Source organism: Crinia signifera, chromosome 12 (genome assembly GCF_055691185.1).
Source record: "Crinia signifera chromosome 12, ASM5569118v1, whole genome shotgun sequence".
Taxonomy (NCBI): domain Eukaryota; kingdom Metazoa; phylum Chordata; class Amphibia; order Anura; family Myobatrachidae; genus Crinia; species Crinia signifera.
Window position 1 is genome coordinate 27,029,890 of NC_139228.1, and position 14,036 is coordinate 27,043,925.

General features: G+C 45.2%; 1 protein-coding gene across 1 annotated transcript; it reads left to right on the plus strand.

Moving 5' to 3' along the window:
- Positions 1 to 12,862: 12,862 nt before the first annotated feature.
- LOC146049510 (olfactory receptor 11L1-like) lies at positions 12,863 to 13,789 on the plus strand. Its single transcript, XM_083166051.1, has one exon. The coding sequence runs from the start codon at positions 12,863 to 12,865 to the stop codon at positions 13,787 to 13,789; it is 927 nt and encodes a 308-aa protein (XP_083022177.1).
- The last annotated feature ends 247 nt before the right edge of the window (positions 13,790 to 14,036 follow it).

Genomic DNA, 14,036 nt, shown 5'->3' on the forward strand with positions numbered 1-14,036 from the left:
TCGCTATTGAAATAAAAAGGTAAATGAGATAAAATCGAAATATAAAAATGACCTGATTCTGGTTGATTCGCTCGGATGCATATATATATACTCGCCTTGGGAATGGTGGCATACCGGCCCACCATTTGTAAGGCGCTTCTGTCGCACTGGCTGCGAATGGATGTTTTGCATAGACATCCATTCACAGCATGCAGGGGAACTCCCACATTATTTGATGGTCGCTGACCATCGAATGATGTAGAATGTCCACACATACAGTATGTAAAAGTGGTCTGAGGCACCCTTACATAGGCATGCACATTCTAAAGGAAATGGGAGGGAAGCTGCCCGCTCCCATTGGCCACTTCATGTCCTCATTAGCATTAGAATGCCCATAAAACGCTTGGCGTTCACATATGCTAATGGGGATGGCCGCCGCCCCTCTCTGCCCCCTGCCTGCAGTCCTGAGTGCATGCACCCAGTGATCCATGTTTTTGCAGTGGGTGCACACACCATAGGTGTGCACAGCACATTTTATTAGGGCGTGCACCGTCAAAGGGGTGTGTCTAACTACGATCATCAGATTTGTCTACCATCATCTATTGGCATTCACTACAATATAAAACATCTCAGCCACACCATAGTTTTGTTACACTACTGTCCCGGACCCGCTGGGACAGACAGTGTAGACGAGTGCCGGGGGAGACGTCGGGGGCGTCGCGTAGCAACGCCCCTAGCTTCCGTCCCCACGGCATCGTCAGCAGGCATCGGGGCGTTGCTGGGCAACGTCCCCGAGCGTCTCCGTCGGCTGACATCATGCGCCCGGCAGTGCAGCGCACGTCAGCGTCGGCGGGGATTTTGAATAAAGAGCCGGCGTCTGCCCAGGACAGGCGCCGGTTATAGCTTTTGCACCTCAGGGTCTCAAGTGTTCCTGGTTCCCACCTACCCGCTACTCCTGGTTCCTGTGCCCAGTCATCCTGCATCCTGTCGTTGATTCCCAGCCGTGTCCTCCGTTCTGTCTCCTGTACTCCTGGTGTCCGTGTGTTGTCCTTTATCCGTATCCTGGTTCCCGCTGCCTGTTGCCTCCTCGGTGCACAGATAAGTGGGGTCTACCCCCAGACAGCCCTTACTCGTATTTTGATATTGATGAAACACCTCTGTGTATTGTTACACCTGTTTGGAATAGTATTGTGTTACATCTTTGCGTATTGTTACGTTCACCCTGTTGTCTACGGAGCAAGGGTGACCTCGCCCTTCTTGGGTTAGTTAGTTATCCCCTTGTTCATCCTTGGCATTGGTGGCGGCGTTGTCAACCCTTAAGACCTGGTGGCATCGGGGGCGGAGCCTGACTAACGGGCTCTGTCGAACGCGGCTATTATAGGCGAAGCCTAGCACAGCACGCGCCCGCCAATCTCATTCGGTGACAACGGAGTCAGGGTTGGCGAGGACACCCAGTTATCATAACATTATAACCGGCCAAACTATACTCTGGGACTGTTCGCTGCCCCTACAGCTTAGAGGTTCGGTAGTCATTGTGAGCCCCAATCATGGATCCGACACAACAGGCTGCTGCCCACTCTCTTGCAGGACAGATGCACACGCTGACGCAGAAATTGGAAGAGCTCACCCTACGGGTAAACTCACACGAGCAACGGTCACAGTCGAGCTCCTCCTCCGGTAGGGATCTGGAGCCTAAGTTAAATCTCCCCGACCGTTTTTCAGGTGACCGGTCCCAGTTCTTTAATTTTAAACAGTCATGCAGGCTTTATTTCAAATTACGCCCAGTGTCTTCCGGTTCTGAAGCTCAACGGGTAGGAATGGTTATATCACTCCTGCAGGGAGATCCTCAGTCTTGGGCCTTTGGCCTTCCTGATGGTGCTGAGGCTCTCTCTTCAGTGGATGCATTTTTCTCAGCTATGGGGTTATTATATGATGACCCGGACCGGACGGCCTCGGCTGAGTCAAATCTTAGGGCCTTGCGTCAAGGGCAGGACACAGCTGAGGCATACTGTACTAAGTTCAGACGTTGGGCTATTGATTCTGGCGGGAACGACCCAGCGCTTCGTAGTCAGTTTCGGATTGGTCTATCCGAATCCCTTAAGGATGCATTAGTGCATTACCCCACTCCCAAAGACATAGATGGGATCATGCAGTTAGCCATTAAGGTGGATAGGAGATTTCGGGAGTGGCAGAGAGAGAGACGGTCCGGAGTGCTGCCTTCCTCATCTGCAGACGAGTCTACCGAGGTACCCGGAGACGAGCCTATGCAATTGGGGGCCACTCGACTATCTTCCTCCGAAAAGAACCGCCGACGTCTCAAGGGCCTCTGTTTGTATTGTGGGGGTCCCGGTCACCTTGCTGTTGCTTGTCCGCTGAAGGCGGGAAAAGACAGGGCCTAAGTGATACTTGGGGGGTTCACTTGGGCCTGTCGAGCTTTTCTCCCACAGATTCCGTATTGATTCAGGTATCAGTCTCTGTGACCGACCGTTCTTGGAACGGATCTGCCTTTGTGGATTGTGGGGCGGCCGGTAACTTCATTGATGAAGGTCTGGTGCAACGATTGGGCCTCATGCCCATACCCTTGGCCAATCACGTCTCTGTATGTGGGTTGGATGGCCGTCCACTGTCCAAAGGCGGTATCTCTTTTAGGACTCCCTCCCTTCGTCTGTCGGTGGGGGCTCTTCACTCCGAAGATATCACCTTTCTTATATTTCACTGTCCTCTCACTCCTATTGTCCTGGGGCTGCCTTGGTTGAAAAAACACAACCCTGAATTTAATTGGGAAACTGGTGAGATCACTCGGTGGGGAAGGTCCTGTTCGGATGTTTGTCTCACTCTCCCTCTCTGTGTGATGCACCCTGATCTTCAAGCTCTCCCTCCTCAGTACCGTGATTTTTCGGATGTTTTTTCTAAAAAAGAAGCCAACACCTTGCCTCCTCATCGCCCCTTTGATTGTGCCATTGATTTAGTGTCTAATGCCAGACTTCCTAAGGGTCGTTTATATGCGTTATCCGCACCTGAGTCCCAAGCCGTGGACCTCTACATTAAAGAAAGTCTTGAAAAGGGGTTTATTCGGCCCTCAAAATCACCGGTAGGGGCGGGGTTTTTCTTTGTAGAGAAGAAAGATGGGTCTTTACGGCCCTGTATTGATTACAGAGCCCTTAGACAATCCTCAGCCCGGTCTAAGATTTTCTTTGATAGGCATAGAAGACCGTGTCTCTTTAAAGTGGGTCAGAGAGTATGGTTATCCACACGCCATATTAGACTTCGACAGCAATGCCCCAAGCTGGGTCCCAGGTTTATCGGTCCATTTCCGATTATCGGACAAATCAACCCGGTGGCATTCAGACTTCAGCTTCCCAGGTCTCTGCGCATCAATAATGTCTTTCATTGTTCCCTGCTCAAACCTGTCGTCGGAACCCTTCCATCCAGCTCTACACGTACTCAAAGACCTGTCTTGGTTAGGGGGCATAAGGAGTATGTGGTAGAACATATCTTGGATTCCAAGGTAGTCAGGGGTCAGCTCAAGTTTCTTGTCCATTGGAAGGGGTTTGGAGATGAGGAAAGATCTTGGGTCCCAGAAAAGTTTTTGCATGCGCCCAGGCTAAGAGCGGAGTTTTTTAGAAAATTTCCCTGGAAACCGGGTTCTAAGGGTTCGGTGACCCCTCCTCAAGGGGGGGGGGTACTGTTACACTACTGTCCCGGACCCGCCGGGACAGACAGTGTAGACAAGTGCCGGGGGAGACGTCGGGGGCGTCGCGTAGCAACGCCCCTAGCTTCCGTCCCCACGGCATCGTCAGCAGGCATCGGGGCGTTGCTGGGCAACGTCCCCGAGCGTCTCCGTCGGCGTGCCGGCGCGCTGACGTCATGCGCCCGGCAGTGCAGCGCACGTCAGCGTCGGCGGGGATTTTGAATAAAGAGCCGGCGTCTGCCCAGGACAGGCGCCGGTTATAGCTTTTGCACCTCAGGGTCTCAAGTGTTCCTGGTTCCCACCTACCCGCTACTCCTGGTTCCTGTGCCCAGTCATCCTGCATCCTGTCGTTGATTCCCAGCCGTGTCCTCCGTTCTGTCTCCTGTACTCCTGGTGTCCGTGTGTTGTCCTTTATCCGTATCCTGGTTCCCGCTGCCTGTTGCCTCCTCGGTGCACAGATAAGTGGGGTCTACCCCCAGACAGCCCTTACTCGTATTTTGATATTGATGAAACACCTCTGTGTATTGTTACACCTGTTTGGAATAGTATTGTGTTACATCTTTGCGTATTGTTACGTTCACCCTGTTGTCTACGGAGCAAGGGTGACCTCGCCCTTCTTGGGTTAGTTAGTTATCCCCTTGTTCATCCTTGGCATTGGTGGCGGCGTTGTCAACCCTTAAGACCTGGTGGCATCGGGGGCGGAGCCTGACTAACGGGCTCTGTCGAACGCGGCTATTATAGGCGAAGCCTAGCACAGCACGCGCCCGCAAATCTCATTCTGTGACAACGGAGTCAGGGTTGGCGAGGACACCCAGTTATCATAACAAGTTTCCTGCCTCTTTCGGTTTTAGTATTCTAATTACTCTGTGTAACAGTACATGCAAATAAAATCAAAAACATATATGGATGACGCAGGTATGTAGTGATATGACAATGGTCTAGTACAATTAACAATGCAAAACACACATAATTGATTGATGGGTGCTTCTTTTAATTAGCAAGTCTTTGGTAAAAAAAAGTATTGCTGGTATTGCTAGCGGCAGGGAGGTGTTCAAAGGGTACAGCATTAAGGGGTGCTTGTGCACCCCTAACACTAAGTGTGCGCACGCCTATGGCACACCCCCTGCGTATGCACATGCACCGAAATGCATATGCGCAGTGGCGTAAGTTTATCCATGACACCCGGAGGCAAGAAATAAGCTGGTGCCCCCCCACACACACACACAAACACCACCATAGATACATAGCTATAGAGAGGGAAAATGAGATAGGGGGAGCAATGGAGATAAAGAGAGAATGATAGATAGGGAATCATGTAGAAAGAGAGAAACAAGTGTCAGAGATGGGTGACGGGTGTCAGGCAGAGATGGTTCAGGCAGAGACAGAGGGGAGTAAGGTAGAGAAAGGGGAGTCAGGCAGAGAGAGAGAGAGAGAGAGAGAGGGGGGGGCTAAGGCAGAGAGAGGGATAAGGAGTCAGGCATATAGAGAGGAGGGTGAGGCAACGAATGAAGGGGTCAAGCAGAGAGATAGAAAGAGAGGTGAAAGAGGGGTTCAGGCAGAGAGAGATGGGGTAAGGTAGAGAGAGGGGTGTCAGGCAAAGAGAGAGAGAGACAGAGAGGGGGCTAAGGCAGAGACAGAGGGACAGAGGGGTCAGGCACATAGAGAGGGGGGTGAGGCAGAGAACGAGGGGGGGGGCAGATAGAGAGGGGTAATAGAGATGAGTCAGTTAGGTAACGTGCATGAATAGCTCCCGGCAAACAGCAGCCCCCTGACCTTAGCAACACCGCTGGAGCTAAGGTGCCAGGAGCCGCAGGACCTGCCGTTCCACTGCTACCTTCTAGGCCTCCTGTCCTGCCTGCCATCCTGTCATGGAGCCCGGGCTGCAGGTTTGAAGTTTTACTGGACAGGCGGTAGCTCTGCAGCGCAGGCAGCTATCTATCACTGCCTGCTTAGGACAGTCTGATAGACAGCCTGTGGCACTGCAGAGCTAGCGGCTGTCGCAGACAGGGTGGGGACGGGGGGAAGCCCGGTGATCGAGCTATGTGCCCAGTGACAGGGCGATGTGCCCCTTCAGGACTTAGCGCCCGGCGGCTGGAGCCTCCGTTGGCTCCCGGAGTTCCGCCACTGCAGATGCGCAGTAACAAAACCTAGGTTCCCGTGCGAACGAACAGCAGTTGTGAACAGACCTGAATAAGGTCCAAAGTTCAAAGTATTAAACAATGGACAGTTATAGAGTTTTCCATTAAGAAAAGTAGATATTAGATACAATTGATAAACAATCAGAGTCAGGTCAGAAATTGTTGCATAGCAACTAGGTCAGAAGGCAGACTTATTGGTATAATTTGTGGTGGGGGGCACAGATAAATATTTGCGTCATTGTGGTCTGACACGCTTTTTGATGATTGACTACTGGCATTGCATAGTGGTGGGTTGGGCAATGATGGCGCAAATCACATCATTGGCTTCAGCAGACCTTACAGTTTTAAGGATGACTGTGGAGGGCTGTTTCCAGCTCCAGGAGACTGGACTGCCCTTTCGGGGGCCTGGAGTTGCCCACAATTATCAGAGCTTGTCAGCCGATCAGGGAAGGTAGGCAAGTATGCTTGTGGCCTGATCGTAGACCTACTGTACTATACAGATTGTCTTACAGTATGCCGAGCTAGATTACAAGACAGATTTATTTGAAAGATGAGCATATGCAGAGGTCAGAAGAAAGCAGATATGAATATTACAAAGTATGTATAGGGGCCCAAGAATGCACACCCTATGTAATAAGCGGTTCTACCTTACTGAGGCTTATAATGTCACATACAACAGGAACAACAATGCAGGTGTACTATTCAAAAATTACTAATTAGAAATCGCCACATTTTGCAGTAGGATTTTTTTGTTTATTTGCTTTATTCATAAACTTGAAAAAGTTGAGATTCTTGGACTTTATAAAGTTCTTCAGCAAAAAACCCTGTCCAATCTAATGTAAATTGATCAGGAACTATGAGATACTTTAGTCTAGGGGTTGTCTCACCTTGCTTGCTTTCTTGTGGTCAACTAGAATGGCAGAAGGAGGAGTAGAGAACATGAGTCTAGGTTAAATGGTAAGAGGTTTTTCGGTACTTGTGAGTTATCCGGGCTGCCGATTTTGTCCTTAAGTTAAGGACACCCGACCGACGCGATGCCCGCGATTTAGCCCCAAATCGGGGGCATCGCGTCGGTCGTGGCCGTTATAAGGGGCCGCGACGCGATGCCCACGATTTCCTATACACAGTAATGTTAAAAGACACGATGGACCCGATTTCCCATAGACAGCAATGTTAAAATAAAATGACAATATGAAATTGTCCAATATGCTTTAAAAAAAAATGTTTCATGGCCCCCCACCACCGTTAACGCCACCCCGCTATTGACGCCAACCCGAAGCGTGGCGAGCACAGCGGTACGCGTCCTCCGACCTTTTCATGCCCTACTATCCACTAGGGCGTGGAGTGAGAATAGAATAGTGTGGCGAGCGCAGCGAGCCACCGAGCCCGAAGCGTGGCAAGCGCAGCGAGCCCCGCGAGGGGACGCGGACACCTGTGAAGCCCGCAAGGGCACGCGGATACCTGTGAAGGTGTCCGCGTCCCCTCGCGGGGCTCGCTGCGCTCGCCACGCTTCGGGCTCGGTGGCTCGCTGCGCTCGCCACACTATTCTATTCTCACTCCACGCCCTAGTGGATAGTAGGGCATGAAAAGGTCGGAGGACACGTACCGCCGCCCCTCGCGGGCTCGCTGCGCTCGCCACGCTTCGGGTTGGCGTCAATAGCGGGGTGGCGTTAACGGTGGTGGGGGGCCATGAAACATTTTTTTTAAAAACATATTGGCCAATTTCATATTGTCATTTTATTTTAACATTGCTGTCTATGGGAAATCGGGTCCATCGCGTCTTTTAACATTACTGTCTATGGGAAATCGGGTCGGAAATCGGGTCCATCGTGTCTTTTAACATTACTGTCTATGGGAAATCGTGGGCATCGCGTCGCGGCTCCTTATAACGGCCACGACCGACGCGATGCCCACGATTTCGGGCGCGATGAAAAAATCGGCAGCCCGGATAACTCACAAGTACCGGTTTTTCAGTATAAAGAGGGAAACATGAAAACTTCAGTATGAATAGCACCAGGTTATTTGCTTGCAGAATCTGAAAGGACAAATACTATATACTTAGAGTCAAGCTTTATTGTGGCAAACTTTAGCCACGGGTGCAGAGTTGACAGAAACAACCTAAAACAAGGGAGTTTTCTACTTTTCTTATCACAATAAAAATAAAACCTTTTAAAGGCTTTGTCTACATTCCTCTTTTACTCACTCTAGTCTATATATTGATAAATTGTTTAATGGTATCACAAACTGCAAAAAAGGGATACTGACTTGTAGGATGGCAGTTAAGATAACACAGGATGGAATCCTTTACCAAAATAAAATGGAGAGTGCCCTGATACTTCTTGAAGATTGAGATGATTATGAGCAATTTTAGCCCATGGTAACAAGATTACCCAGTCTTTGTTGGCAGAGACTTAGAAATGTCTCCCAATTCTGGTTTACCTGTTCAGTTTCCCATTGGACTGAGGGTGGAAATGAAGCTTAAGTTAAAATTGGAAGACAAAAGCATTTTCCATAATTTGAACGTAAAATCATAAATAAATAAACCGGTCAGAAATGAAGAAAGTAATGTTACGAAACTCATACACAATTGTGAGAGACCCCTAGAGATGGTGAAGAGTGTCTTCTGCCAATAGCAGCAGCCCTTTGTTCTCTTAGTGGTAGATGTAGACATCTATAGATAGAATACCACCAGGTCTTACACCATTTGTAATAGGGTCTTACCCAATTGGCTGTAGACTGCAAGATTTTGAGCTTGCATAATATACAAAGTAAGAACATACACAATGAGACACTAAGGGTTAAGGCAGGGCAGGATTAGGAATTCAGCAATGCAGGCATAAAACTGTGAATTGGAAATAACTTTGTAGTAATGGCCTTGTACTGGTTGAATCCACAGAGAGGGTAACAATTGTGTTAAACAGACTGGAGCAAGGCAGTGGTTTAGGCAGGGCAAGGAGATGTCTCAAAACAGGTGGAGAATAATCAGGACAGGAACTAGTTGCAGGAACCTTGGACATGGAACAGCAGCTTACACAGCCTTTAACACCCACTATGGGCATTATGATTATCTAGTCATACCCATTGGTTTATCTAATGCTCCTGAACTATTCCAAAACTTAATCAATGATGTACTTCATGTCTTGGAGAATTTGTCATGCTGTGTCAAGACCACCTCTAATTTATTCCCAGTCTATGGAGGAGCATTGTCATCATGCTAAGCTGGTTCTCCAATAACTTCATGAAGATAACCTTTATGGCAAGTAGACAAAGTGTGAATTTGAGATGGAACAGATATCATTTTTGAGATATTTCATAACCCCTAAAAGATTCTGCCTGGATCCCAGAGTGCTTCAGTCTATCATTGACTGGGTCTATCACTCCAGCCTGAAAGCCCTTCAATGATTTCTAGGATTAGCAAATTATTATCAGTAGTTCATCCACTCCTTTGCCACTATTCAAAGGAAATTATGTATCTCCTTCTGCTCAAAAGTGCACTTGTCCAATTTAAAATACAGTTCAAAGATGGATCAGAAATTCAGATACATGTTCTCATTGGGCCACTGTATCTTCAGCAAAAAAATCATAATATAGTCCAGAGAGACCACAACATATTTGTACAAAATAACTTGAAAGATATTGTTTATGTGTGATCAAATACTAATAGTGACCTTCATATCTCCTGACCTGATTCTACTATTTAATAAAAAAAAGAGTATTGGTCTTTAATGACATTAGCATTCAGGGCCCAGAAGTCAGGTTAGGGTATATGACTCCGTCCTCCTTTTTAGAATTTTTTTTTATTGATTGTATCATGTACAATTTACGATTTGAAAACAATGAAGTAACAAACAGTACAAAGATAAAATCTGCTGAGTGGTAAATGAAGAGTTACATACACTAGTGTATACAGCAAACACATACATATATCAGTTTGATAAGAAGAAAATGTATTTTCAAATGAAAGGGATAAACTGTTCAATGCAAAGTATTACAAGTGAAAGGGAAAAGAAAAGACGTAGGAAGATGCCAAAGAAAAAGAGAAGGAAAGAGAGAAAGATAGAGAAAAACATAAAGAGAAAGAAAAGATGGTGACTGTGTATCACAAAAATAGCAAGAGCCTCATTTTTGAGAGCAGGGCCTTAGTTCGTAGCTGAGAGCAATAGTAAGTAATTATGCGGTACAGAAGCACAGAGCCTGACGTTTCAGTAGATTTCACCAGGAATATGGAAATTGTTGCTCCTGAAACACAGAAACTGTTTGGGTTCCATTGTATGGGATTGTGGAATGGGAAACTACAGTAATAGGCAGAGGCTGGTTGCCATATGGAAAACTGAGTCATAGTGACGAAGTGGAAGAATTCCATAGTGCTATTGCAATGCTGATGCAAAAAATACATTATTGAGAACCATTCTATAACACATAATTATTTATTCATCACCATTCAATATAATACAATACCAAATGAAGAGACATCTCTCTCTGCTCTTGTTGAATGGCCAAAGACACGACCACTCTGCTGTCCCTTCTCGTTCAACCCTTCTGGGACTGGTTGTTTCAATATTTATAAGTTATCCCATTTTTGGTAGATAAGGTCCTACTAATACATAATCTTGGCCCCACCCATGACGTATAGTCATTTCTATCTGCGTTGTGCTTTTGGCCCAAATAATGTCTATCTGGCAATATTACAGCCTGTCTTATGGTTTAGTTATGTGTGCAAAAGATCACTTCGATGGGACTGAAGATTGAGCAACCTTATATCCTGTTATTGTCATGATCTCAGAACATCTGGATATAATCTTAGTCAATGTTAAAACGGTTGCTCTTATGACATGATATTGAAATCAGCAAATATATGTACAATGGCTAGAACCATAAATCTTTAGCAATAGTCAACAGGAACACGCCAGAACCAGATAGGCAAATGTGCTTATAGGGATCAGGCAGAATGATCCCAAGGTTTAATACAAGGGGTGAAATTTAATAGGATGAGAGATTCAGAAAGTGAGAGATTTGGTAAGAAATCTCCAGTTTTTTTTAAATGGCAATCATTTACACTTCAAAATCAAACTGGTTTTGCAGTGTAAATGATTGCCGCTTTAAAAAGACTGGAGATTTCTTACCAAATCTCTCACTTTCTGAATGTCTCATCCTATTAAATTTCACCAGGTTTCAAAGAAATGGGTCAATGGGATGGCCAAGTCCCAGGGCCGGCGCCACCACTAGGCAGCTCTAGGCATTTGCCTAGGGCGCCGGCACCTGGAGGGTGGCAGTTCGCCCCTCACCCCCAGCGAACTGTGTAAAAAATTGCTGCCCCGGCGTCCCTGCAGTGCTGCTGAAGCGGTCAGTGGTGTCCGTGCTGTAGGGGTACCTGCGGCGCCATCATGTGTATAAAGCTGGCTGTGGCCGGCGGGGTCCCTGTAGTGAATAGCAAATAACTAGCGCCCCCACTCCGACTCGCCTGGGGCGCTCTGGTGCCTTGCACCGGCCCTGCCAAGTCCAGAACCAAGAATTACTAAAAACTTGCCCTGAAGTACACTGGGAACAGAAACTATATATATATATATATATATATATATATATATATATATATATATATATATATATATATATAGGAAAAGAACATAATCCTTTGGCACTGGTCAGTGCCCATGGACTTCCTTTTATAAAGGGGAGTGATTTAAACTGACGATGTCATGTTTGGTGTACACAGCCACTTAGATTTAAGGCAAAGCAGCACTCCCCAGGGCTGGTGTAATACTTCTCGGCAGCCTAGGCAAAATGTTAATCTACTGCCTCCCTCCCCCCCCCAAATCTCACTACCATATACAGTATATCCGCTTTCCAGACGCTCAAAGTAAAGTATGACGTATGAGTTTCTCCACCACCATCTGTATTAAGTACAACAAAGATGTCTTCATCATAGACATCCTTGACTTTTGTGATAAGCAGACTCAGTGGCATGCCCCCAGGTCCTGGCACCCCAAGGTGATGTCTTGTATGAATAAATAAACAAACGATAAAATATAAGTTATATTAGGTTTTAATTTAAAATTATATTTTAAATATGCTTACAGATGGGGCCAGCCCCATCGTTGCTGGCCTATCACCAGTTGCACAGATCTGGCGGCTGGCACGCTATAAATTGCATACACGCAATCATCTCACATTCTCCCATGTCCATTGTTGAGAATGAGGCACGCGAGCATCTCCATGCACATGTGCCTTATCTGTATGGCGCGGCTCGATCTGTATATCAACATGTATCAAATTTGACAGTATTATTTTACAGCGTCATTATCCCATACTTGCAATCCTTATTTCTGATGCACAAACCCAGCGGTCTCTGTATTACGCTGTTCTATGTGTGATATTACTGTAATCTTAATGTCACCAAATCAGAGGGACAGATCAATTCCCATTATCCTATAAGAATTGTCTATAATTGGGATGCAATTCAAAATACTATAAGACAGTTTGAAATCAAAAGATACAGTACATTATTTTACATTTAATTGCCAGTATTATTAGTCTATTTTTAATTGTATTTATGTTTGTTTATTTGCTAGTCCAGTATTATGTCTTAATGAAAGAAAAAATAAGCAGTGTACTGTATGTGCTAATTGTCTTGTTAATCATCAATTAATGTACTGTGCTATAGAATTCTTAGTGTGCCTCATGTTAAGGAACATGATTTCCCATGAGTTACACATTAATTGTTCTCTAATTATTCAGCCCAGTTAGTATAAATATGTCTGCATAGGATTTTACAAAGCTTCTGATGGCAATTAAAGTGCTAATACTGTAAGTATTCTGTAGGTATTATTTTTATTATTATTATTATTATTATTATTATTATTTTTTATATTAATAACCATTTTACAGTGCAGTATTTAGAAAATAAGAAGCAGGTAAATCAATGCTGGATGAACGAGAATATTTGTAGTTATAACATAACTCAATTTTTATCATTTTAAACAGAAATAAATGTACATATTATCACTTCTAAATAATATTTTTCAATATGCTTTCTTAGGTATTTAAGTCATAAAAAATGGAAGAATTAAACACAACAATGGTCAAAGAATTTATTCTGGTGGGATTCTCCGATCTCCAAAATTACCAAATCTTACTTCTCGTTGTTATCCTATTGATGTATATTACTAGTGTTACTGGAAACTTTGCAGTTATTGTTCTTGTTAAGACTGCACCATCGCTCCATTGTCCAATGTATTATTTTATTTCTGTATTTGCAGCTTTGGAAATATCATTTGTGTCTGTTACTGTTCCCAGTCTTCTAGCTAATTTGACTGTGAGTGGCAAGAGGATCTCGATTACCGGATGCTTTGTACAGTTATATTTCTATGGTGCCCTTGGTATAACAGAATGTTATTTGCTTGCGGTTATGGCTTTTGACAGAGATTTGGCAATTAATCATCCTTTAAGGTACTCGTCAATCATGAACCATTTATTTGTAATTCTTCTGGTGGTTCTGCCTTTCATCATCAGTTTTATAATTTCTTTGTTGCCAATATTTGTCACAGTGGAATTAAAATTCTGTGGACCCAATGAAATAAATCACTTCATCTGTGATTTGGCTGCAGTACAGAAGCTTGCTTGTTCTAATCCCTTCATTAGTAGATTGGTAACCAGTGTGGGATCTATTTTTGTAAACCTTACTCCTTTTATACTTATTTTAGGATTCTACACCCATATCATTATTACGATCACCAAAATTAAGAGCGTGGAAGGTAAACAGAAAGCGTTCTCCACTTGTTCCTCCCATATAATAGTTGTCGGGCTCTCATATAGTACACTCATCATTGTCTACATAAACCCCCAGGGCAGTCAGTATGATAAATTCCTTGCTCTGATGTACACGGTCATCGTTCCTATGCTGAACCCTTTCATTTATACTTTAAGAAACAATGATGTTAAGGAAGTTGTTGTTAAGACCATGTTGCACATATTAAAAAACTGAGAAGAACCAAGACAACTAAAGAACTTTTTGCCCTTATTCCAGTTCCGCTTTCAATGGAGTGAGCTGCTCCAGTGTTGAGCTTCGCTTCTCCTCCATGGTGGCTATTTCTAACAAGGTTATCTAGCACCCTCATCTGTGACACACACTAGGGGCAACCCCAATGTGCTATGGAAAAGTATCTTTCTCCTCCTCCACTAGCTAAATCGCATCGGCAAGAGAAGAGATGTACGGAATCCAAATGGGGCCA

What these genes read in the sequence shown, in the direction of transcription:
- LOC146049510 (XM_083166051.1), top strand. Translation starts at nt 12,863, where the DNA reads ATGGAAGAATTAAACACAACAATGGTCAAAGAATTTATTCTGGTGGGA.